The sequence below is a fragment of the Dipodomys ordii genome, unplaced genomic scaffold, assembly GCF_000151885.1.
Source record: "Dipodomys ordii isolate 6190 unplaced genomic scaffold, Dord_2.0 Scaffold22, whole genome shotgun sequence".
NCBI lineage: Eukaryota > Metazoa > Chordata > Mammalia > Rodentia > Heteromyidae > Dipodomys > Dipodomys ordii.
The window spans coordinates 5,115,088-5,142,614 of NW_012267238.1; the positions used below are offsets into that span (position 1 = coordinate 5,115,088).

A 27,527-nucleotide genomic window follows, 5' to 3' on the forward strand; every position below is an offset into this window, starting at 1 on the left:
TATAGTCTATGACTTCTTAAAAACTGACTTCTTATGTATAAAATTTTGTTCTCAAGCTTTATCTCTGTTGGAGCATTTTTCTGTACTTAATTTCTTCTTCTTTTTTTTTTTTTTGGTCAGTCATGGGGCTTGAACTCTGGGCTTGGATGCTGTCCCTGTGCTCTTCAGCTCAAGGCGAGCGCTCTACTGCTTGAGCCACAGCACCACTTCCGGTTTTCTAGTGGTTTTATTGGAGATAAGAATCTGATGGACTTTCCTGCCCGGGCTGGTTTTGAACCTCGATCCTCAGATCTTAGCTTCCTGAGTAGCTAGGAATACAGGCGTGAGCCACAGGGGCCGGCTTTATTTTCTTCTTTAGAAAAAAAAAATTTTTTTTTGAGGTGCTAGGGATTGAATTGAAGGCCTTGCCTTCCGCATTCGAGGCAGGTACTGTGCCATTGAGCTACATCCCAAATGTTTAATTTCTTCTTATTGCAAAATGATATTTGACTATATGAATGTTTCACATTTTATTTATGCGTTCCTCAATTGGTGGACATTGGATTGTTTATACTTCCTAGTTATTATGAATGATTTTGCGTGAATGTTTTTGTTCAAGTTTTGGGGTGGAGATATTTTCACTGCCCTTGATACATACTTAAGAGTGGAATTTCTGGGTCCTTTGCTACTGTTATGCTTAATATTTTGATAATGGCTTTTTTCCTATTTTTTCATAATGACTTTTGTTTTATATATTGTGATATCTGGAAAGGGACTTTGGATATTTCTAGTGTCCTTTCTCTTGTTAGAATTGTGCCCCCCCCTGACAGCCAGGCTGAATAGGTGTTGTCTACAATCCTAGCTCCTGAGAGAAAAGGGGTAGATTGGAAGAACCACAGTTTGAGGCCAGCCTGAGAGGTAGAGGGATTAGTAGATCTCATCTCAATTAAGAAGCCAGGCTTGGTAGTATATGTATATAGTCCCGCAGTGTGGAAGACCATAGTTAGGAGTATCATGGTCTAAGGCCAGGCCAGGGCAAAATGTATCCCTGCCTGCAAAAATCTAAAGCAGCCAGCTTGGAGGATATACCTATAATCATGGCTATTTGGGAGTTAGAGGTCAAGAGGATGGAGGTTCAAGGCCAGACCAGGCAAAAGACTCCATGTTCACCAATAAAAGCAAATCTGTGCCTGTTGTCCTAGCTATGTGGGAAGCATAAGTAGAAGGATTGTACTCCAAGCCAGGCCCAGGCATAAAACTGAGACTATTTAAAAAATAAGTAGAAAGTCTGGGATCATGACTCAAGTAGTAGAGTAACTGCCCTACTATTCTGTAAAAATTCTCTGTAGAAACCCCACTCCTACAATGTGCCTATAAAGTTACAAATAAATACACTGGATGGTTAAAAAATAAATAGAGTGCACTGTGACATTATGCAGGTCTTTATGCATTCACACAAAGTGAGACCAAAGGAGGATATTCTTAGGAGAGGATCACATAGGCATAAGACTTATGTGCATCTGATCATATAAAATAATTTGCATCAAAATGAGCTCCAGGAAATGGAAACAAGAGGGTTTTCCCCCCTTAGTTGCTGTTTTTGTTTTCTTTTCCTTTTTTTCTTGTTCATTTATTTGTCTTTGGGAGGGCAAAGGAGGGATACAGAAATGAAGGGACAAAGGGTGAAAAAATGTAGCAATGGTACTAGACACTATGTGGAAAATGAACTTAGGGGTAGGGAAAAACTGGGAGAGAGCGAGGGAAAGCGTGACATTGTTTAAAAAGAAATGTACTCATTACCTTACTTAGGTAACTGTAACCCCTCTGTACATCACCTTTACAATAACACTTTGAAAAAAAAAAACCCAAAAAAACAAAAAGTACTGCCACAGAGTAGAAATAAAAGTAAATGAATAAGGAAAAACGGGCTAGGGTATGGGACTTAAATAGAGCCATTGGTAGGAGGATCATAGGTTAGGAGGATCTTCAGACTTGCCTTCCTGACTTAGCAAACATGAGGTCCTGAGTTCATGCTCCAGTTATGAATAAAAGTAGTCTATCCTTTGCTTAGTTCTATGTTCTTTCCATATATATGCTACTGAGATTTATATATTTGAGGAGTATGAAACCATTACTTATTTAAAACCTTGTAAATATTTAATTATTCATGGTCAGAACTTTTATATTTCTAAATTTCCTTATGATTGATTTTATTCCTTTAGAAAAAAGAAAGTGAATGCCTACAATTAAAAATTTTGGTGCTTCGAAATGAACTGGAAAGACAGAAGAAAGCCTTGGGACGTGAGGTAGCCTTTCTGCAGAAGCAGCAGGTTGCATTACAGGATGAAGGTGAGTGGAAGCTCCATGCAAGCTACCTAACCACACCATACAGTAGTTTTCCTTTCTTCTTTGCTATAAGTTCAAATTGACATCTTTGTGTAAATATTTTGATAGAATTTCTTTAATTTGGGAAGTAAATTTTGAAATACTTTGAAATTGAAACTTAAATTGTACAAATCTCTCTCTATATATATGTATAGCCTGAATTTTTACCAAGTGCCAACAGCCACTTAGGCAGACTGTCCAACAAGACATGGCATTCCCTGTGTTCCAGAACATCCTGATTGCTCCAGGCTCCCTTTATTTGCATCTGTAGTCACACTGAACACTACCTGTACTTACCAGACAAAGACTGGTTTTGCCTAATTTTGAACTTTATAGAATCACAAATGTACATTTTATGTGCTGTCACATTTGGTAGATTCATCCTTTCCTTCATATTAGTTGTGATTTATTTATTGCTCATTCCTCTACTATTCTTCCATTATATACTTGTGTTTGTATTTACTTATTTACTCTTGCTGTTGATTTCAGTAATTTTAAGCTTGGCACTATTATAGTTGACACTTCTGTACCTGTTCTAGTGCACATTTTCTAATGAAGTTAATGATGTATTTCAGATTAGAAGTAGAATTAGTCAGACAGATTGTACCTATCTATTTTCAGCTTTAGTAGATTGTGTTCAAAAGTTTTCCAAAATAGTTTTTGATTCTTTCTGTCTATTATTGCTTGGGTCCTACATCCTTGTCAGCATTTGATACTCTTTTCTTTTTGTCCTATTTGGTGGGTTAAAGAATCTTTTTGCAGTTCTAATTTGTATTTTCCTGAAGACTAATAAAGTTGACCATCATTTCATGTGTTTCTTTTGTGAAATATCAGTGTTACAGATTTAAAAAAAAATTAATGTCATTTAATTTTTCTGGGCAGTACTGGATTTGAATTTGTCCTCTTGCCCTTGCTTATTGCAAGGCAGATACCACTTAAACCACACCTTCATTTCTGATTTTTTTGCTGGTCAATAGCTAATTAATACTAGCTAGTTAATAGACAGCTATCTCACAGACTTTCCTTTCTAGGCTGCTTCCAACTGCGTTCCTTCCAGGCTCAGCTTCCTGATTAGACACCAGTACCCAGGTTTCCTTTTTTTTTGTTTTAATAAAATAAGTAAATTATATATATATATATATATATATATATATATATATATATGAGCCCATCCATACACACACACACACACACACATACACACACACACCTGTAATTGATGAGGTGGGTCAAGGTCATGTGAGTTATACAAGGGGAAGTTCATGCAGTGGAGGAATGACACCCCCCCCCCCCGTGTGTGTGTGTGTGTGTGTGTGTGTGTGTGTGTGTGTGTGTGTGTGTGTGTGTGTGTGTGTTTCCATTTTTCTGGCTTGCTGATTCATTCCTTAACAGTACCTTAAATGTACAGAAGTTTCATTTTATCATTCTTTTACATTGGAAGCCTGTGTCTAGTTTAAGAAATATTTGCCTATTTGAAAATCATAGATTGAGGCTGAGAATGTATAGAGTGCTTACCTAGCATGCATGAAGCCCTAGGTTCAATTCCTCAGTACCACATAAACAGAAAAAGCCAGAAGTGGGGCTGTGGCTTAAGTGGTGGGATCCTAGCCTTGAGCAAATGAAGCTCAGGGACAGTGCCCAAGCCCTGAGTTCAAGCCCCAGGACTGCCAAATAAAAGAAAAAAGAAAATCATAGAGCTAGTCTTCTGTGTTTTCTGAGTTAGTACTCTAATTTACTTTCTAACGTTTATGTCTTTATTTTATTTTGGATTGGTTTTGGTATATAGGTAAGAATCAAGATTCTGTTTTCACCTGGACATGGTTGGTTGACACTGCACCATTATTGAGGATCATCTTTCCTCCGCTACATGAACTTCCCCTTGTATAATCACATGACCTTTGACCCACTTCATCTATTACAGGCCTTTGGTTATGTTCCATTCATCTAATTTCCAACCATTATCTCACTGTTTCAATCTTTCTCACACTATAATAGGTTTTGGTACCTGTTAACATTCTTGGATTTCCTTGCTTTCCTTCAAAACCATCTTGATTGTTTACTTGTATGTTTTCTTATGAAATTCTACACCAAAAAGAGAGACTTGCTAGGAGTTTGTTAAAACTATATTGAAATATTTATCAATATTTTTGTGAATAATAAACGCTTTGCTGTCTTCTATCTCAAGGAGTAACTAGATCTTTACAGACATTATTAAGTAAATTCTTAGTGTATGAACCATTTTCATAATTCATTTATTTTTTTCTATTTCTGATGTTTTTCAATAATATTATAACTGTTTAAATTTTAAATTTTATTTCTACTTGTTATTGATACGTAGATAGTTGATTTTTAAAGGGGAGTTAATTTTTATTATATATTATATTCGTTATTGGTATTATTATTATTTTGGGGGGGGGCTCCGGTCATGGGGCCTGAATTCTGGGCCTGGGTGCTGTCCCTCAGCTCTTCAGCTCAAGGCTAGCACTCTACCACTTGAGCCACAACGCCACTTCCGGCTTTTTTCTTTTTTGCTTATGTGGTGCTGAGGAATCGAACCCAGGACCTCAGTCATGCAAGGCAAGCACTCTACCACTGAGCTACCTTCTCAGCCCGTTTATTATATTATTTTTATAATTTGTATTATATATGTTCATGGAAAAATTCACCAAAAGCGTTTCAGACAAACTAACAATTTTTTTTTACATTTGAGTTATAGCCCTCCAGCTACAGACCTTGCTATGAGTATTTATTTATATTTTAGTATCATTGTAATCTAATAATAAAATTATATTCAGTCAAGTTTAATTACAACAAAATTATGAAAATTGTAAAACAGATCATTTATCTGTAATTTGCATATTATGTAGGTTTTCACTTTCAAATGTAAGAGTCTTTTAGTTTACAATGATGACAAAAATTCTAATTTCTACTAATTTATTCTAAAAGCAAAATTATTTGTCATTTTACATTCTCTTTCTCTACAGTACTAACAGGCCACTAAATTGCTTTCTATCTCTATAGATTTCCCTATTCTGGGTATTTCATATAAGTGGAACCAACTTCTTTCATTTAGTATGTACCAGTACTTAGTTTTTATGGCCAAATTAAATATTCAATGATAGGAATATGTCCTAATTTATTTATCCATTCTTAAGTTGGAGGAAATGTAGATTCCTTTCACTGTTTTTTTGTTTTGTTTGTTGGGTCCGGTCGTGGGGCCTGAACTCTGGGCCTGGGCATTGTCCCCCAGCTCTTCAGCTCAAGGCTAAAGCTCTAACACTTGAGCCACAGCGCCACTTCCAGCTTTTTTTTTTTCTTTTTGCTTATGTGGTGCTGAGGAATTGAACCCAGGGCCTCATGAATGCAAGGCAAGCGCTCTACCACTGAGCCACCTTCCCAGCCCCATCCTTTCACTGTTGAGTCTCATGAATAGTGTTTCTGTGAACTGTCCTTCTACTTTGTATAATCAGGATGAAGATTAAGTGATACTAAAACATTTGGAATAAAATAGATGGGTTCTTCTCCTTCTACCTACTACCAGCCTAGATGGATGTGTGCTTCTATAGCACCTTGTGTTTCTTCCATCAGCACTGTCATCTCTACACTGTGTCATCTCTGGGAGCAGGCACCAGCCCAAGTACAAAGTCAAATACCATATCCTATGAGGATGATGTGGTGCCTAGGAAATACTAAGTATTTGTTCAGTAGCTGGATCAGATTTGTGGTTCAGTGTCATCATCATAAAGACTTCCCTAGTAGTTTTATTTGGGAAGACTTAGAGTATATCCTTAGAAATGGTGCTGGAAGAAAAACACCTATTGTTTGGCAGTGATTTAACATGACATACATGCCTCTGGTATAGCTTTTATACTGACATTTGTAAATGAGAGTCTGATGGAATTCATAAGACATGGTGAGTGAAGTTCCTTTTCACAAGGTCTCTTTTAGAATGACTCTAAATAGACATATTTACATATGGGTGTAAATGGATGCATGTATAAAAAAGGTCTCATCCTCTGAAAAGGCCCCCCCCTCCATTGTGGGGCTTGAACTCTGGGCCTGGGTACTGTCTCTGCTTTTCAGCTCAAGGTGAGCACTCTACCCTTGAGCCACAATACCACTTCTGGTTTTTTAGTGTTTAACTGGAGATAAGAGTCTCATGAACTTTCCTGCCCATCCTAGCTTTGATCCATAATCCTCAGATCTCAGCCTCCTGAGTATCTACGATTCTGCAATCGTAGATTGCAGGCATGAGCCACTGGGGCCCAACAAAAAGACCTAACTTTTTTGGTGCTTTTTTTATTTTAATTTTTTAAAAGTTTTATTGTAAAGATGCTGTAGAGAGGAGTTATAGTTGCATGAGTAAGGTAATGAGTACATTTTTTATGGTGCTTTTGAAATTGCACTATTTTTACACTATATTCTGAGTGTGTACGCACTCATAGCTTTCCTTTTTCTTTTTCTTTCTTCTTTTTTTATTTTTTTTTGTCGGTTGTGGGGCTTGAACTCAGCCTGGGTGCTGTTTCTCCACTCTTCAACTCAAGGCTAGTGCTCTACCACTTGAGCCACAATGCCACTTTGGCTTTTTCTGCTTATGTGGTGCTGAGGAATCGAACCCAGGACCTCATGCCTGCAAAGCAAGCACTCTACCACCTTCCTAGCCCCTAGCTTTCCTTTTTCAAAATCATCAGTTTTTAAAATAAAAGCACCATAGGACTTTTAGAAGAATTGGCCCTTTCCTAAGAAAGATGAGTGATCATAGCTATAGTATTTCAAGTTTAGAGCTTTTCAATAGATAGATAAAATGTTGTTTAATTATCACAATAACTTTTTGAGGTGTGATACTATTTATTATCTACAATATTCAGTTGAGGAAATTCTGGGTTAAGGACAAGTAGCTAACAAAACTGGGATTAAAACTCTTAGTCCATGTATAGCACTTAAAAAAAGAACTAGTATAATGTGTAAAGCACATGAAATATTATTTATTTCAGATAAAATGTTAGGGAGATACAGTGCTTTGACTGTGTTCCTTGTTACATATTTGCATATTAGGATAGAAGAAAGTTCCAAGTTGTCTATCATTAGACTACAAGCAGATGAACTTCTAAATAGTAATTTATATCTTACCCTTCAGAAGAAGGAATAGCTGAATGTGCTCTTACTGCTTTTTCTATAGCTAGAGAATTTTCTTCTTTTCTGTTGTTTTTATTATAGTACAGGTAAAATGAATTTTTCATGACAATTACTTTGATTTGGTGGCATTTTTAACTAATTCAGCAATCTGGAATACAATTATGGATTAAAGAGGCTATTTCTGTGAGTCCTTAGGAAGTTATTCTTTTTGAAGTTACTTATTCTCTTATAAGGTAAAATGCAATCAATTCAGTTGATAAGATAGAGAAGCCACATTTTGAGAGGCCAAATTGGGATTCTTTTGCAAAGACCTGCATTCCTGTAAATACACTTAACACTGTCAGAAAACTGAGAGCTGGAGAGGAAAAAAAGAGCAAAAAAACACCACCAACAAACCAGATCCAGCTCCAGTGGAGAGCTGAAGTAGGATGCTATGTTCACTGGGAGGAGGGCTAGGAGACAGGGAGACATTACATGGAAACAGGAGGCATGTTGTACCCGCACCTGAGCTGGTCTGGTACTAAATAGGGTCAGGTCAAGGGGCAGGGTCAGTGGGAGCTTGAGAATTCACCACACAAGACTGGCAGGTCCAGTAACCTATTGTCCAAGTCCCACCCCTGCCTCTAGGAATTCAGGCATGCCCAGTCACCTAGGAGGTGGGACTTCCCTGCCTCCACCATAAAGACAAAATGGTGCCAGTTAAACCCAATTCCCTATCATCTACAACGTGGCCAAGATGGCACAGGCTAGACTCTTTTCCTTCTTTTCTTTCTTTCTTTCTTTCTTTCTTTCTTTCTTTCTTTCTTTCTTTCTTTCTTTCTTTCTTCCTTCCTTCCTTCCTTCCTTCCTTCCTTTCTTTCCTTTCTTTCTTGGGTAGTCATTGGACTTGAACTCTGGGCGCTGTCCCTCAGCTCTTCAGCTCAAGGTGAGTGCTCTACCACTTGAGCCACAGCACCACTTCTGGTTTTCTGAGTGGTTTATTGGAGATAAGAGTCTCACGGATTTTCCTGCCCAGGCTGGCTTTGAACTGAGATCCTCAGGTCTCAGCCTCCTGAGTAGCTAAGATTGTAGGCATGGGCCACCAGCACCTGGCTCCTTCTTCAATTCTTAAGGGCAAAAAAAAAAAATTGGATTATTCACTTAAGATATCTTTCAGCTCTAACAGTTTCCAATTCTGATTGTTTCAGACAGATAAGATCATGAGGAAGCATTCACCTTTTTAAGGAATCTCTGTATTAAAGTATACTTATACTTTAAAGTATAAAGTGTACTTATACTTAAAGTATGATGATGATATATTTTCCAATGATAAAAGATCTCCCCCTCCCAACAAAAATGTTCAAACCCCAGTATATTCATACCTGTCATGTGGTACCTTCTATTTTATTTGTTTTTGAGCTCCTTGTGGCAAGCAAGAACACAAATACATTCTTTTGATGACACAGTGTTCAGCACCATTGTCTCAGCTTTTATTGCTCAGTTCTGTAGAAAATAAATTTTCTTGATAGTTTCAGAGAATAAGAAGTTATTGCCAGAATAACAAATGTTTTATATGAAATTCTCATCCATTATAATAGTGTCTTGTCATTTTCTGAGAAATTTGAAGAGTTAAGGTGGCTGTTTTCTGTTTTGCTATCTTCTTCTTGGTCAATAAGTTACTGTATTCTTTTGGCCTGCATCTTCTCTAAAACAAGCATCACAGTGGATTTGATTTGCTGCTTCAGTTTATATCAAAAGATTGTGAGTCAAAAAGTTACTTCTCTACATTTTTTTTTGTTAGTCATGGGGCTTGAACTCAAAGCCTGGGTATTCTCCCTCAGCTCTTTTGCTCAAGGCTACTACCACTTTGAGCCTTACATTTCTTTATTTCTTTTTTGCTTGATTCATTATTAGTACTGGGACTTGAACTCAGGGTCTGAATGCTGTCCCTTAGCTTTTTCACTCAAGAATGGTACTCTGCTACTTGAGCCACAGCTCCACTTTTGGCTTTTTTGTTGGTTAATTGGATGAGACAAAAGTTTTGTGGATTTTCCTACCCAAGCTTCAAATCATAATCATTACATGTTACTCATGCATATAGGAGTCCTGGGTCTTGAAATCAGTGCCTGAGTGCTACCCCTTAGCTTTTTTTCCCCTAAGGCAAAAGAGAGGAAGATTGTGAGTTCTATGTAGATTGGGAGGACACACACACACACACACACACACCACAAAAAACTTAAAGAGTCTTGAAAGTCAGGATTTCAATATATGTATTTCTGATTCCTACATCAGAAATTTTAGACAGTACACTGTCTGAGTATAGTGTACTGGCCCCTCAAGGCCTGCCTTTTGTTCTTAAGAAGTAAAATGAGCTCTGACCTCAGCAGTCAAACCAGTTGTATAGAGAGAGCTGTGAAAGGTATCAATTGCTTCCCATTCCCATCTACAAGGGAACTTATCAGTTCTTTAATGAGAAGGAAAAAATTCTCTTAGCACTAAATTCTAAGAGGAATTTAACATGCCATTTCTTATGTCCAAGAGTTTAAACATCATAATGAAATATAGTCCATTGCAATTTTGCAAAAGTTATAGCAAGAAATATCTATTAGCCCTTGAGAAAGGCAGCATAATACATCATAGTTCAGAAGAGGCAATTTAGAAGGGAGAGAAACCAGAGTAGTGCAAATGTATTCCTTTTGGGTCATCTGACATGATATGGAAAACCCAGAAGAATGATTGTTCATTGCTTTTAACTGTGATTTTGATGGGAACTGGCCCTTGGCCAATCTGTGTCCAAAGTCTCTGGGGAGAGAAAACTTGAAGAATTCATATGTGTTTTGTTGGTGGAAGCAAGACTCATAATCTTTAGTTATTAGGTTTACAGGAGCCAATTTTGATATTTGGTTATTAAAATTATGGTGGCTTACTGTGTTCATGTTGAATAGAAGGGCCGTCTTACTTGATTGGAGCATTGATATATACCTGGACAGAGCCAAGTATTTCAGAAAGCATTTTTGGAAGATGACAAACGAAGCACATACATTTGCTTTCCTTCTCTCCATTTGACATAATAGAACGTTTAGAATAATTCCATGGCCATTGTGAGAACAAAAGGAGGGACCCATCAGATCTGCAAAGATTTTGACACTAAGTAGATAGGACTATTTAGGTAAGAAAAATAGAGTAGAGAAAAATGGTCCAGAACAGAAATGGAAAATGTTGCAGTGGCGGAGTATCCTTAGAAGCTTCATGCTTGAAATTTCCAAGTGGAAAGATCAGGAACCAACCAGAACAGTAGTCAGAGTGGATGTGCCTCCTGGCTCATTCTCTGTGTATCTGAGTAACTTCTTAAAATACTTACTTTCACTACTTTTGAATGTAATGGACTCTTGACCTGGGTAGGTCCTATGGTGTAAGAGTCTGGCATGGTGCAAAGGTAGAAAGCAGAACCTAAAGTGACTGTGAACCTTTATACCCATCCAGAGGAAAACATGAAAGACGGCTGTACTTAGGAGCAAAATACCCTGAAATAACACAATCTCAAAATAACGTCTTTTTATTTGACCCTTGTGGTAGTTTAAAAAAGGAACTGCCTTCTCCCAACATACACATCCTAAAATAAAGCCTGCTTGTCAACAAGCCTGATCACTTATACTGAGCTGGCACTGAGCAATGAAATCTCTCGTATAAAAGAGTCCTTACAGATTCAAAGAAACATATATATATATATATATATATATATATATATATATCCCCATGATCTATACTAATCATTCTAAGCACTTACTCATTGGATTGGAAAAGAGAACAAAGGCATCAGATATTTGAAGAAAACAGAATGAACAAGACCAAGTTGAACAAAGCAGTGGGGGAACAGGAAAATACAAAAAGTGGGGAAGAACTTAAAAAAAAAAGAATTCCCTTAAATTTGACTTCTCTCCTCTACCTAATGTAGAAAGCTAGAAGGATAAGTGTGATGCTGGTGGCTCACACCTGTAATCCTAGCTATTCAGGAGGCTGGGATCTGAGGATCGCAGTTCAAAACTAGCCTGGGAAGGAAGGTTTTCTCCACTAAACTACCCAAAAAGCCCAGAAGTAGAACTGTGTGGCTCAAGTGTAGAGAGCACCAGCCTTGAGCAAAAGAAGCTCAGGAACAGCACCCAGACCCTTAGTTCAAGCCACAGGGCCAGAACCAAAAAGAAAAAAAAAGCTGGGAAGGTTTTGATGTCTACACAAATAAGAAGCTGGGTAATGTACAAGTTCTTAACTTTTAGAGAGCTAAGATCTCAGAGCAGCCAAGAAGCCTGCTGTACAAAGAAAGCACAAGGAAGGAGGATGGTATCTACCACAAGTGGCATAAAATGGGAAGAAGTGGGGGCTTCTGAATGAGAAGGTAAAATCAGTCACCAAAAGCTTTTTTTTTTTTTTTTTTACAGTCGTGGAGCTTAAACTCAGGGCCTGGGTGTTGTATATGGGCTTTTTTGCTCAAGGCTGTTGGTCTACCGCTTTGAGCCATTGAACACTTCCAGTTTTCTGGTGGTTTATTGGAAATAAGAATCTCATGGACTTTCCTGCCCCGGCTGGCTTTGGACTGTGATTTTCAGATCTCAGCCTCCTCAGCAAGGATTACAGGCATGAGCCACAGTGCCTGGCTTCACCAAAAGCCTTGCAGAGATCATTCATGGCCAAGTTTGTTCTAGTGTGAAACATTAAATAATAAGACCACTCATACCTTCTGCATACACCTTCATTTTAGGTTCACATGAAAGATTGCAGACAAGTCAGGAAAGGAGGTCTAGTTTTAGAGGAGGGGAGTGGCTATTCTTATAAGAGAAGCATAATCTTTCACTTAGAACAACAATATTAAGTCTCTAGGAGAAGAGCTTTCATCTGTCCAAGGGACAGATGAAAGCCTATTGTGCCTGTAAGGAAAATAGCCAAATGCACAAATTATAGTTGGAAACGGCAACATTCATCTCTCAGTAATTGATAGAACAAGTAAAGAAAAAATTAGTTAGAATAAAAGATCCTGTCATGTGTAGTACTACATGCCTATAAATCCCAGCTTCTCAGTAGGCAGACTGGGAGGGCTATAGTTCATGATCATTCTGGGTAAGACTACCATCTCAACAAATAAGCCATGTGTGGTGGTTCATGCCTATGATACCAAACATACACGCTTGAGGTAGAAAGATTATGGTCCAAAGCCGGCCCCAGACAAAAATGTAGACCCTGAAGAAATAACTAAAGCAAAAGTGTTCCAGGCATAATTCAAGCGGCCTTTAAATCAAACCTTCATACTACCCCCAAATACCCAGAAAAAAAGAAAGTTCTTCATAGTGCAAGTATACCATTTCTCTGAGCCATGCAGAATATACTCCCCCCCCAAGTATACATGAAACATTCAGTTAGAATATATTTGGTACTATAAAACAAACATAAAAATTATTAAAATTATACTCTCGCTAAAATTATCCTCTCACTAAAGCAGAAATAAACTAGAAACCACTAACAGAAAGTTGGCTAGAAAATTTCATCTGTTTGGAAATTGCACAGCATACATATAAGAAACTATGAGTCAAAGAAGAAACAAGACAAGTTAGAAAATATTTGGAGTTGAATGAAAATGAATATCTAAATATTTGGAGGCATGCAAGCTTAGGGGAAATTTTATAGCATTAAAAAAACTCACATTTAAAGAGAAGGTCTGCAATCAATAATCTAAGCTTGTGCTTTAACAGAAAAAGAACAAATTAAGCCCAATTCAAGCAGAAGGAAGGAAATAATAAAGGGCAGAAATCAATGAAACAAATAACACAAAAAGAACATTGGCTACCACCAAAGCCAAAGCTAGTTATTTGAAGAGATCACTAGAATTGTTAAACTGCTGTCAGACTGACCAAGTTTTTACTTGGAGGACATACAAATGTCAGGAATGACAGAAGACATCACTTCAGATCCTACAGATAGGCAAATGATAATAAGATGACATTTTAAACATGATGGGAATAGGTCACAAGGGCACTGGAGACAGACTGAAGAGTGTCTCCATGGTGAAATCCCTAATGATTACATACAGTTGCATAGAATGCAGAGTCAGGTCTCACCTTTTTGAGTATTAAATACTCACCTTAATATCTTATGAAATCAATAAGATGATGATTGGGGGGCGCATTGTATTAAGAGCTAACAAAGATAAATGGTGTTCCTTCATTAAGTTCTGTTTAGGGAATGGGCATAGAGTTTCCCACTTATGGGTCTTTAAAGTGCAACTGAGAGAGAGGAGTATGGTACCTACCTATGAATGCATTGGCAACACTCCTTAGGATTGGAGTGTGGCTCAGTGGTTGAGCACTTGCCTAGCCTGCTCCAGGCCCTGGATTCCATCATCAGCATTGGAAAATAAAACTACTCAGGTAGTGGATATTGTGCTCAGATAAACCTACTTTTTACTCTTCCTATAGGAGTAGAGTTTTTGGTGTCTTTTTTTACTGGATCACAATTCATGAAACTCAGCTCCTTTGTAAGTAATCTGAAACTTTGTGTATTGGAGTCTCTGGTGTTACAATCAGGCCTGGATCTCCATGAATGTAAGAGCTCTCATTTTCTCAGAGCAGGAAGATGTAAAAGGCTTTTATGACCAAAATTGGGGTTAAAAAGTTGATAGAAACACTAAACTTAGGCATATAAATATAAGTATTAATCATTAGAATGCTAAAGCAAACACTTAAAGGAAATTAAATGTTCTGTAATGGGATTGGTGTATGAGGGTATCAGATAAAATGTGGAATATTCTTATAATCACATCTATGGAGTTAAATTTTATACAGCTATAACTTCAGACTGTCAACATGTAAAACTGCTTATGACATAATGTGGAAAAATCAGAATACACATTTCCTGTACCCAGTGATTTTTCACTAAAACTACTTATGTTTATGACCAAGATGGAAGTTCATAAAAACTACTTGTATGTATGAACTATATTATAGTAATCAAAAGGCAGATAATTTTTCCTGCTCTACACTTTATATTTCAGTAATGTTCTTACATAGCATTTGTGGTTGAGAATAAATTATCCGGTCCTTTTTTTTTTTTTTTAAATCTGAATTTTGAGATCAAGGTTTCTTGGTCACCTCTCCAAAAATCTGTGGGCAGAGAGTACTAGAATCCTGCTCTTTGGCTCCTGCTAGGGGCTGGACTTGTATGCAGAATGAATCAATAGGAAGTTTGTTCTGGTTAATCCCTCTAGGGACCTCTACACTTTGATGCACTTTTCCTTCTGAGTCTTTTTCTACCCCTCTCACAGTTAGGAGACTGGGCTCTGCCAGAAAAGATATGATTGAGCAGTCCTGTCTGTCTGCAATATTACATCTGGAATTATCTCCTTCAATCTCTCTCCCTCCAGGCAGCACATTTTCAACTGAACACATCAAGCTTCAACTCCAGAAGGAATCCCTAGATGAGTTGAGGAAGGAGTGCACCGCCAAAAGGTAAATGCAATGAGGAGAAAGGTTGCTCTGAATGTGAGTATGCTGTGATGGTATGTTTGAAAGTGAAGTATTCTTTAAAATGCTGGTATTAATATATATTCCATTCATCTCAGAATGCCATTATTTGTTCCACAAAGCAGTCATTCATATCTATTTTGTGCCATACACTGTGCAAGAAGCCAGTTACAAAAGCTTCTACTATGTCATCATAATCAGAAACACCAACATTGTTCTAGCCTCCCATGACATATAGCACTGTCACTTAATATTGGAGTCTTTCCCTCTTCCTGTCTTCTGCATGCAATTTCACTTACAATTTTTATTTAAATAATTTTTAGACTAATTCCTCTTTCTCTCTCACTTTCTGTCATCATTATCTCTCTCCTTCCTTCCTTCCTTCCTTCCTTCCTTCCTTCCTTCCTTCCTTCCTTCCTTCCTTCCTTCCTCCCTCCCTCCCTCCCTCCCTCCCTCTCTCCCTCCCCCATCTCTCTCTTCTTCTTGCTATTTTGTTTTTGTTAATATAGGGAATTCAAAGGGCTTAATGCTTGCTAGGCAGGCACTACTACTTGAGCCATGTCTCCACCACTTTTTGTGCTGGCTGTTTGTGAGATAGGATCAGCCCTGGACAGGAATGGTCCTCCATTCTTCTATTTATGCTATATGTATAGCTAGAATGGCAGGCACATACCACTACACCCAACTTTTTCTGTTGACATGTGATCTCAAACTATTTTTGCCCATGCTGGCGAAGAGCTATGATTATTCTGAGTTCAGCCTTCAAAGTAGCTAGTAATATGGGCAGGAGCCACTGGCACCTGGTCCTGTTTATATTTCTTGAAGGTATTTTGGATGACCTCAACAGTCCCCTAGAAAATCTCTGTATCCTCAATCCCTCCATCTCTAGTTCATTTTTTATATGCTGTCAGGCCTTTCCTCTTAAATTGCCATTCTTTTTTCCTCTTCTTAATGATTCTTTTGCTAATTTTCAAATAGCCTTTAATAGGAAGTTTGACATTATACAACTATAGTTAATTTTAGTTTTTCTCTTTATTTTTCCTACTACATTCTTAATGCATTACCACCTCTATACTTTCTTTCATGTTCACTCATTTTCCTGGAAAGTTCTGCCAGCCTGTATTTTTTTCTTTGAGAAACCACCTTGGTAACTAAGGCCTTAAGAATACTAGATCTGGAAAGAACCTTGAGATCTTTAATCCTCACAGTTTGTTTTTTTGTTTTTTATTTTTTGTTGTTTTTTTTTTTTTTGGTCAGTCATGGGGCTTGAACTCTGGGCTTGGGTGCTGTCCCTCAGCTCTTCAGCTCAAGGCGAGCGCTCTACCGCTTGAGCCACAGCACCACTTCTAATCCTCGCAGTTTGAAGATGGAAAATTTCTGTTTATCTGGTTCACAAGCAAAGCCAGAACTAGACCCCATTTAATCTTTAGTGTTGTTTAAACCAGAGCATTCAGTGTTTTTCTCATCCTCATATACAACATTTTTGACACCAGGTTCTCCAGCAAGCACCAATTGAATACACTATAATTTAATTCAATTTGGACACTGTTTACCAGGAGATATATCTATTCCTACTTGGTTTCACAAGAATATAATCTCCCACTGATTGCATATAGTCAGAAGTCCCAGATTGTAGACCTATGTTTCTCACAAATCCTTCCTTGGCTGGTTCAGTTAATTTGTAGTTTACTAAAATGGCAAAAAGAAATTAAGAGAAGCCCTAATGTTGGCTTCTTTATTATAAGGAATATTGCGAAAGATACAAGTAAGCAACCTGATGGAAGAGACAGAGCAAAGGGTAAGGGTTGAGGTAGGGTGGCCTCTCGAGGTAGGCCATTCTCCATACTCCTTGATCTACAGCTCCCCTTGTACCTCTTCTTAGAAGTTGATGCTTGGGGCTCTAGTTACTTGATCTTTCTAGTAGTCAGTTCTAACTCTAGTCTGTCTTAAAGGTCCCACATCAACTCACCTCATTATTATAAACTCTGGTATTATCAAATGAGGCTTGTTGTGAATATAAAAACATTGCAATAACTTGGAAAATTCTGAAGGTTTTAGGTTCTCTGTGGTTAGAATGTAGAACAAACACCACATACTTCTTTTATTTAGAACATCTAAGCATTCTACTTCATTCTACAACTTTTTTGTTGTTGTTGTAAGGCAGAAACTTAATTTATATATGCCTATTCAAATTTAAGAAATCAGATACTCTGCAACTTTTGCATTACACCTAAAATATATTCTATATCTTTTTATTTCTCAAATTGCTAACTGTCAGTAGTTAATTTATTCTGTGGTACTTCATATTGGTCTTGTTTTTAAAGTAGTTCTAGAGAAGAACTGAGTCATCTTTTACTATATCTTTTATTTCTTTTTACTTTATAATTTTTCTAACATTGCAAAAGCTTGTTATAGCACATAGTTGTCAATCAAAGACTATTTTAAGGATATACTATGTGTATCTTTCTTGAAGTCAAATTGTCCTCATTAGATAATGAATATTAAACCTTTATTAGTTTACTAGGACTCTACAGAGGCATAGTTTTTTTGTCTTCCCTGTTTATAAATGGGAATAATAACAGCAACCTAGTAGAGCTGTTGAAATAATTGAATAAAGCCATTTGTAATGTTCCTTCTGTATATTAGCAGGTGTCAATGAATGGCTATATGTACCTTTTCATCTCTTAGCATGGTGTTGCACACACATTAGCTTAGTTTATTTAGTGTGAAACTATAATGCATACACTGCAGTTACCTTAAGGAACAAGATAGGTAGAACTGAAGATAGCTATTATTCTTGCCTCTTCTTGTGAAAGTCGGTGACCTACTACAGACCATTTAATCTCCTCCTGCACAAATTGTGTGGCAATAAATGTTAGAAAGCATGCAAGCATTTTTTTTAATGAATGTACTTTGTTTTGTTTTTTCATTAGAGAACTCTTTCTGAAGACCAATGCTCAGTTAACAATTCGTTGCAGGCAATTACTCTCTGAGCTTTCCTACATTTATCCTATTGACTTGGTAAGTTTCAGTTTTCCAAAAAGAGTTTTCTTCTTAAAAAGATAATTCCATTTGGAATTCCCTCTTAATGCAAAACTCATTGTTCTGATTTTAATCATATGCTCTCATTCAGATACTAATTTCTATTTGAAAACTTTGATTTTTTTATATTGCTTTGGTGGTAGGATTTCTCCTGAGAATGTCAAATTATTTCTAATTTCTTTATAATCTTTGTATTCATTCACATTATCCTCTAGTAACTTTTCTGACAATACCTGCAGGTATATGTGTACTGCTTATACATTGGTAATTGCTTATTCGTGTTTATTAAGATTTTGGTGGGATAACTTATCAGGATGTTACAATTTGAATCTGGTTTCTTTTAAAATACATACAACAAATAATCCTTCAGGAAAAGTGATTAAGATTTTTCTTAAAAACCAAATCTGTAAGTGGGGTGGTGCATGCCTGTAATCTAGCCCAGTCAGGAGGTTGGGGTAGGAGGATCATTGTCCAGGCCATGGGCAAAAGCATGAGACTCTATCTGGAAAATAAACTAAAAAACAAAGGATTAGGTGGGACCCAAGTTGTAGAACACTTGCTGAGACAAGTTCAGTATTGCCAAAAAAAAAAAAGAAAAATGTTTTTTAAATCCAATTTTAAATTTTAAATCCAATTTTAAATCCAATTCTCTTGTTAATGGAAGTGTGTTTAAAATTTAATTTTCAGGGGAAAAAACTAATAGAGTTTGAATTTTCTCATTTATAGATAGGAATTAACCAGAATTTTCTATCCATAATCCATAGATAGATCTATCTTTAGGGGTGAGAGAGAGTGGTTCTTGGGCTTGAAATCAGGGTTTGAGCACTTTTTAGCTTAGGGTGGCATTCTACAACTTCAGCTACCATTCCACTTCTGGCATTTTTCTGGTTAGTTGGAGATGAGTCTCTGTGGACTTTTCTGCCAGGGCTAGTTTCGAACCATGATAGTCAGATCTCCAGGTTCCTGAGTAGCTGAGATTATAGGCATGAACCACTGGTGCCAGGCTCAGAAGGTATTTTTTATGATAACATTTTAACATGACCTTTTCTTGGACATGTTTTTATTATAGACAATTTCAAATATATATAAATTAAGAAAGATAATGTAGTGAGTGAACATATGCTCCTCATCCAGCTTTACCAGCTAAGATATTGTTTTGAGTCTTAGTACGACCTGCCAAATTCTTAGAGAATTGCTTATAATTTTCTTACTTTAGGTACATAAAAATTAATTTTATTCTTTGGTTAAATTTGCAGAATGATCATAAGGATTACTTTGTATGCGGTGTCAGGTTGCCTAATTCTGAGGACTTTCAAGGTATCTTATTTCTTTTTTACTTCAAAAGATATATGTATCTATATATGAATAGGTTCACCATAAAATGCTGGATGCCTAGCAGTTTGTCCAAAATAGTTTGTTACCTTATTGTCTTTTTTCATTGGAAGTATGTATAGTCAGATTTCCTATTTTAATAGGGAAACCTAATAAAAAATATTTAGCTTAATCATAAAAAAAAATTACTGAATCTTTTACTTATAATTTAAAAGAAAATCATTTTTAAATGAGGTTTAAACAGACCAAGGAGTATGGTGGTTAGGAATTACTATAATCTCCCTATCCTCTGGCGTTGAGTTTCATGGGGGGAAAAAGTGTGTAGTTGTAACGAACAGTAAACATGAATCTGTTCCAGCTAGCCAGAAAGATATCTGAAAATTTAATTTTGATACTATAGGTTTAATTTGTTATAATTTCTTTTATCACATTAAAGGTATTATGATATATGATTCATAATAATTCCTATATTTTTAAAAAATCTTTTCCTGATTTCTTTGCAAATATGCCAAAGAAATGTTTATTATTAGCAATAAAATGATATTGTTAGCCTAAAGGGTGATTTGAGACCTTCTAAATATCTTAACCTATATTATTCCCAAAGTAGCATATATGTTATCTATGTGGGAAGAACTTATTCAAGAAGAGAGCATTACTAGTTTTGGTCAGGACTTATCACCATTTTCCTAGAAAGAAATGATTTCTGTATGTGGTTTGTAAGCAATGAATACTATTTTAAATAATGCCCTTTCAAGAAATAAGTCATTGAGACATAAAACAAGGAAGATAACAAATGAAACATTTCAAAATCTATTCCTGTCCTGGTTCCTTTGTATAAACTGTGTCTTTGAGTTGACTTCCAAAGCAGTGCCCTATCTGTGCTACATGATGGTTGTAAGAGATAAGTGAGATATAGCGATATCTGTAAAAGTAAGAGATTTTTGCCTTTCTTAAATCTTTACAAATCCAAAAGCAGGCCCATGAGAAAGTGATATTCAATGACTTGTTTGGGACTAAAAGCTATGTAGTAATCTAGCTGGGGTTTATGTGGTCTGCGACCCTCAAACCTCTACATATCATACAAGTGTGCTTTGGAGTTAATGTAAGGCAAAGTTGTAGTGCCTTGAAGGTCATAGTTTATCATTTTCCTCATTGATTCATTAAAAAAAAACTATCAATCACCTATAAACCAGGCACTTGGTTAGGGCTTGAAGACATAAGAATGAAAAAACAAAAACAAAAGCACATGTTCTTTCCTTCTATGACACCTTAAAGGAGACAGCCAGTAAACAGGAAACTAGTTAGCAAGTTCTTAATAAAACAATGTCCTATCATAGAGAATGAGTGAACCTACTTTAGATACTAGTCAGAGGAGATAGACCTCTCTAAAGAGATTGGGAAGGCTAAACGCAAATTATACTACTGCTAGGGGAAGGCACTGCTGCGAGATAGGGCAAGAAGTACAGAGTTATGATGAAGGAGGAGTGTCATACTTGAAAAAAGCAGGGTCAGGTGTGTGGGAAAACAAACTTGTACTTTAGCAAGCTATGTTTAATTCTTCACCTGTATATTGAATAAATATTTGTAGCTCTAGTTTATTGTGGTGGAATGAAAGTGACATAAGTTTTCATACAGGATATACTTAATAAATATAATTGAATTAATTACAAAGGAGGGAGGAAGGGAAGAAAGGAGAGAACAAAGAAAGGGAGGGAAAGGGAAGGCAAGGAAAGGAGGAAGGAAAACATGAGGGAAGGGGGAAGACAGGAAGAAAAAATAGGACAAAAGGAGAAGGAAGGTAGGAGAAAGATAGGAAAGGAAGGAAGAAAGTTGGGACAGAGTAGACCAGACCTGTGTGGTTGGAACATGGTGTGTATAGGAAGATTTATATTAGAGGAAAGAAGAGAGGTCACTCAGGGCCTTGGGGCCACTGTAAAGAGGTTCTATTTTGTTCCCAGTGAAGTGGGCAGTCCTGAGGGCTTAGAAAAGGACCTGGCCTGGGCTCAGCTATGCTGTTAACAGTCACTCTAGCTTCTAAATACAGAATGATCTGAAAGGAGCAGGAAGAGAAACGGGAATAGCATTAGTGGTGTGGTCTGTTACTTTAATCCACTCAAGGAGGTTTCTTGGTTCTATTTTTGTTTTCTTTGAAGTGCCTTGTATCCTAGTTTTTCATAGCTTTTATAGCCGTCTACACTTACAATGTCCTATAAGGTGGGTCCACTTACAAAAAACAAAAAATTAGTGCAGCCTTTTAGCACAGTTACTGTAAAATGAAATGGGAAATTAAGTGAATGTTTAATTTTCTTCTAAGAGCCCATCACTTCCCCATACCTCTTGGAGTTAGCAGTTTTAAGAAGTGTATATGGTAGTATTGGACTTAAAAATCCAGCTAGCATTCTGCAAGGTACTAACATGTAGTAAATACATTGAGTGCCCTGGATTTGTTATTTGCTGTGTCAAGTGTTGACTGTATACCAGGAATTAAGGAATCCATGTATTCTCAGGATGATTGTAGTCCTATCCAGAGCATCAGATTTATAATCAAACCAATCAGAAAGTGTTTGTTGAATCCATAGTGTATCAAATTAGGAACTTAGAAGTTTATACCAGGTATGTGGAACATAAAGAAGTAGAGATAGTTTTACCAGATGGTTATCAGGAAAACCTTTATATAGAAGCAAAGATACGTGCACTGTCTTGAGAGATAACTAGTGTCCCCTGTTGAAAAAAGGGTAGGTTGATGAGTAGAGATGCAGTAACAACTGTACATGACATTATCACATTTATTACTGTCACTTTTGGAACTTTGAGAATCAGTTTCTTTGTGAAGAAAAAAATACTTCTGGGTTGTTTTATTTTAAGATAGGGAAAACCAAGGCCCAGATTAGTTATGTTTTCCAAGATCTCAAATTAGCCAGTGGTAAAGCCAAGATTATCTCTGTTCGGCCTGATTCTAAGGGCCATATTGTTCCTGTCATGGTATAGTTTCCTCCCTTGCTTTGAGTAATAACCCTTCCTAAGCCTTTGACCATGTTTTTTTTGTTTTTTATGTATTTTTATTTTTATTTATTTTTTATCCTGTAGTATCTGCACTGTGGGAGAATCTAGTATAGGAACTCCAGACTGCTTATTCCCTAATATTCCTGAGACTTTGCTAGATAGGCTTTACATTGCATGAATTAATACTGTTTGGGAAACTACCTGGGCCCCAACTTTATTGTGCTTTGCTAAATGGGTAAGTTATTGTTAGAGTGTTCAAGAGAAAACCTGGACACAAGGAGAGAAACTTGTCCAGCAGTAGGGTATTCATCTGAATTCCATTGACTGAGACATTTAGTTTTAGAACAACAAAAGACAATGTTTGTGCGTGTGTGTTTTTAAGTAATCCATAACACAAGAGCCTTTTGTGGTAATGAGACCCAGATTTCCTTCTGTGTCTGTATCCCTTTATGCAGGCATGATTTCTTGGAAAGGAGAGTCCATATGTCAAACAGTGTCTCATTGAGAACATGGAATGAGTCCATAGATGCTGTGGCAGTGATTAGAGTCTTAAATATTTTGTCCTGTCTGGATCAGTGGGTGCTTGATTCCTTTACAGATCAGCTGCCTCAGTGATTGGGAAGGCAGGATGGTAAGAGCTTTTAGATCACTTATTGTACTTGGATGCATTTGAATATAAATAGTTTGCCAACATATAAATCAAAGGAACAGATGAATTAATTTATTATGTTGTAATGGCCATTGTGTGTTTGTGGAATTGATTGTCATAAAAAATTACACAAAAACTTCAGCTTTGAGTGGCTTCCTATATTTAAAAACAAACTTAGGAGAAACTCTGGCCTTTTATTTTGCTCTTAAGCCCCTTAAAACATTGAATTAGTATCTTTGTCTCACACCTGAGTCTTACAGCTCATTGCTTTTCCTCCTTGGACCCCTGCACTCCCCCTCCAGCCTCTTCTCACCCATACAACTCTCATCTGTGACCCTCCTAACCCCCAGAGCAGCATAAGAAACCCAAACCTCTGCTCTGCATTAGGTGTTGTGGACGTCATTAATGCTTACTGGAAAAGCACACCCCAGAGAGCTGTGTTTTGGCTTTGGCAGGTAAAAAGTCTTTCAGATCTTGGAATGTTAGAAACCTTAAACCTTTTGGTTTTTTCACTAAAGTGATTGGCAAGAGAATGTGACATGTGAGGTTGCAACAGCCATAATTAACCACATGAGCTCACATTTTCCCACTGGAGGTTCAGTGGTCTCGGGGTGATGAAAGTGACTTCCCTACCAGGAGGTGGTTTTCCTTTTGAGGGCATTGGAATACCCCAGGGTCCTGTAATGCTTCACCCATGGTCCTTTTAAAATTCTTTTTAATATAAAGCTGCAATATTGGAAATCCAACACCACAGTGTTTAACCATAAGGCTGGGATGGAGCTCTATGGCCTGGAGTGGGTATTAATAGGTGGAGCAGGAGTCTTGTGACCATGATGGTGAGTGAGAATAACCTCAATCAAAGCTGGTTTCCAGTATTACTAATTTTAATTGTTTATTATTTATCTTTGTTTTTCTGACTTCTGTGCATAGACTTCTCTTAGAGATGCTTTTAATGTAAACAAAATTATTCTTTTCACTGGGATAAGGGAGGAGATGTTAGAGGAATAGTTTTTTTTAAATAAAAATGCATATGTCACTCAAAATATGCAAATAAAATTCTTTAATATTACCTTAGTAGTAATATTTTTAAAAAGTGGATGCTTGAAGTTAGTACCAGATAAGCTTAAAAAAAATCAGTTTGCTTTTGACCTGTTTGGAAAACTGATTAAATAAGAGGCCTTTTGCTCTTTCTAGAAGTTTTCAAGTCCTTTTTTTACCAGGTTATATGAAAAGGCATAACATTAGTTTTCTTTATTCTAAGTCCTCTTCTTCCTTTTCCTCTCTACTTCAAAAGAGGGTTCTTAAAAACCAAGTTCTTTTACTCAGAGGAACACGTGGGGGGGGGGCTGGCATTGGGACTTGAACTCCTCAGGGCTCTGCTTTCCCTTGGCTTTCTTGCTCACAGCTGGCACTCTACCACTTGAACCACATCTGCAGCCCAGAATTTTTTCTGGTTAATTGGAGCTAGAGTCTCAAAGACTTTTCTGTCCAGGATAGCTCCATCCTCTAGGTCTCAGTCTCCTGAGTAGCTAGCATTATAAGCTTGAGCCACCAGTGCCTGACTCACAGGAGTACTTTGTATTTGCTAAGCCTGTCTATAGCATGAAGGAGGCAGCATTCAGCAGACTATGAAGGAGCTCAGGCCCGGATGTGACTTCACATCTAAATGTTCTGCAATCATAGTATTTTGAAATGTGGATACAATTCTTCCATTGATAACTGTGCCTTTGGCCAAGCCATACCTTTATTCTCATCAATAAGTTGATAGTGTCAGATTATATGATCTGTAGGATTGCTTTAGCTCAAATATTATATGACATTGAATTTATAATGTAACATACTTTCAGTTTCTAGGATTGTATGATATATAGGTTTTGACAGAAGCAGAAATTTGTAGTAGTAATTAAGGGATTTAGATGGGAAGATGTGGCCTCTGAAAATAATTAGGATGCTATTTATTGAGGGTATGATTCAATAATCAGTTGAAGTGAATGTTATTGTTTTATTCTCATGAGTTTATTTTGAGATAATGACATGGATTGAGAAGCCTGTTTTTGTCAGTCACTATCCAAGTGATCAAGGACTCAGACATTTTGTGTATTCTTTAGTTTTACTAGAAAAGAGTGTAGAAACTAAAGTAGTACCTGGATCATATGCTTGGTATACTCTAGGTTCCCACATTTAAATGTTATTTATTATAAATTGGCTTTTTAACCCTAAAATTCTACAACAGTATGATAGAATAGTCAAGAATAGCGAATTTAGTGTCAGGCCAATATGTGTACCCACTGTACTGCTTTGGACAGGTTCTTTAATTTCTTTAAGCCTTGGTTTACTTATAAAATAAATGAAATAGCATTAAAATGGAGCTCAGTATAAAAATTGTTAATGAATAAATATCAAATATAATGTACTACATTTTCAGAAAGAAGACTTTATAATAGTAAAAGTTACTGATTTTTATAGGATGACTAAAAAGAAACCAAGAATTTCTTGTGTTGTACATAGGTAGAGAATTCACAGAGGAATGGGTGCCTCTGTTGGCATTCCTAGCTTAAGAAGGTGGTACATAGATAATTAATTACAAGCACAGAAAACTCAGAAAGTAGTCAAGCTATGATCATTGTAATCATTTTAAGCCCATCTCTTGCCAGCTGGGGTATTCAGACTATGTGTTAAACCTTTCAGTGTGAGTATATATACACTTTTTAAGGTATTTTATGAAATACCTTAAATACCTGCCTGTGCAAGGCCATTTTGCCTTTCTTCTGCAGGAAAGTTAGAACTTTCTATGATGCTACTGTAAGAAATCTGGATGATGATGATGATGATGCTAAGTTGTAATGTGATTGTCTAAAACTTGTTAAATGCTAGATGTTTGTGTTTGACTGAATGACACATGCATTTTCTCCTAGTTACTTCTACCTACATTGCATAAATAGGATAGCACATGAACAATGTGATTTGACCTTATATCTTCCCTTATTTCATCTTAAACTTTCCAGATTTACGTATACAACACTGTCTTGGTCAGTATCAAAACATACCCCTTAAAGCTGCATTGTGCATTTTACTTCTCTTCAAAATGAATGATAATGTGGAATAGTACAGTATTACAATGTTGCCTAAAAATTACTAATTAATAATATGTATAATGCTTATGTAGTATTCTGTATTTAAGCCTCTGAGTAATTTTTACAATTTTTATGTAATTGACTTAAGTATTAATTCTTCCCTTTAAATTGCTGGGAAGGGGTCTGGTTGCATGGATCAAGTACGTGGTAGAGCATCTGCCTAACAAATGTGAAGCTCTACGTTGATACACCAATACACGCCCCCCTCCCAAACAAACAAACAAACAACAAAAAAAAACAACTGCTAAGAAAGAAGGTAATGGATGCTTTGGCACACTAATAACTCTTAAGATATATATGTGAAAAGTTTTCTTATACACTAATAATTGAGAAATAGCTTTAAATATAATTAGTGGATCAAGTTTAGTTTTGTTAATTCATTTAGATTTGCATAAAATTCATTTCTATATATAAGTGATTAACATTTTATTTATCACTAAATTCTTATTAGCTCTCCTTTGAAATTGATTTGTTTTATCTCCTAGCTACATTTATAAGGTAAATGGTTGTTTTCTTTTCCTCTGCTTTTGAATTTACAGCAAAAGATGATGGAAGCATTGCTGTTGCCCTTGGTTATACTGCACATTTGGTCTCCATGATTTCCTTTTTTCTACAAGTGCCCCTCAGATACCCTATAATTCATAAGGGGTCTAGATCAACCATCAAAGATAATATCAATGACAAGCTGACTGAAAAGGAAAGAGAGTAAGTGTCTTTTTTTTTTCAAATGTTTTTAACACCAAGCTAATTTGAACTATGGATAGAACATAGGGTATATTAACAATATAAATTGTTTCCTAAATTGTTACACCTCTTAACCTCCGTAAAGTACACCATTTTCTTTTAAATAAAATATAATTGTTCAACTAGATTCTAATGGTTCAACTACCATACTTACAAAATTTTTCAGTTTTAGCAAAATTGACTCATTTAAACTTAGTGTGTTTCTTTTACTTTTGAGGACAAATATATGTCCTGAAAATATTCACGTAGTACCTGTTGCTTGCCACTCAGCAAGTAAAATGGTTAAAAGATTTGTCAGAGAGCCAACTAAGGAAAGGATAAATGGCTTAGTAGTAGATAGAACATAGCAGGAAAATAGATTAGTGAAGTTAATGATAGGTTAGTAGAAAATATAGAAGTGGAAGTGGAACTGTGGCTCAAAGTGGTAGTTGAACAAAAGAGCTCAGGGATAGAACCCAGGCCCCGAGTTCAAGCCCCATGACCAACAAAAAAGAAAAAAAAATATAGACAGTGAGTAACTCATGATGATTTGATTTAGCATTTTTCAATTTTACAATGGTGCAAAAAGATAGCCTTTCAGTGGAAAACATACTTAGAGTTGAGTTTTAGTGTGCCAGGAATAGAGAGAATACTTGT

General features: G+C 36.5%; 1 protein-coding gene across 1 annotated transcript in view; it reads left to right on the forward strand.

The window, feature by feature from the left end:
- Positions 1–27,527, forward strand: part of Uvrag (UV radiation resistance associated) — a 274,073-nt gene that overhangs the window by 123,587 nt on the left and 122,959 nt on the right. The window contains exons 7-11 of the mRNA XM_013014162.1: positions 2,202–2,328; positions 14,888–14,972; positions 17,921–18,008; positions 19,286–19,346; positions 26,687–26,852. Of these exons, the coding sequence (XP_012869616.1) occupies positions 2,202–2,328; positions 14,888–14,972; positions 17,921–18,008; positions 19,286–19,346; positions 26,687–26,852 (527 nt within the window). The remainder of the gene's footprint in view (positions 1–2,201; positions 2,329–14,887; positions 14,973–17,920; positions 18,009–19,285; positions 19,347–26,686; positions 26,853–27,527) is intronic.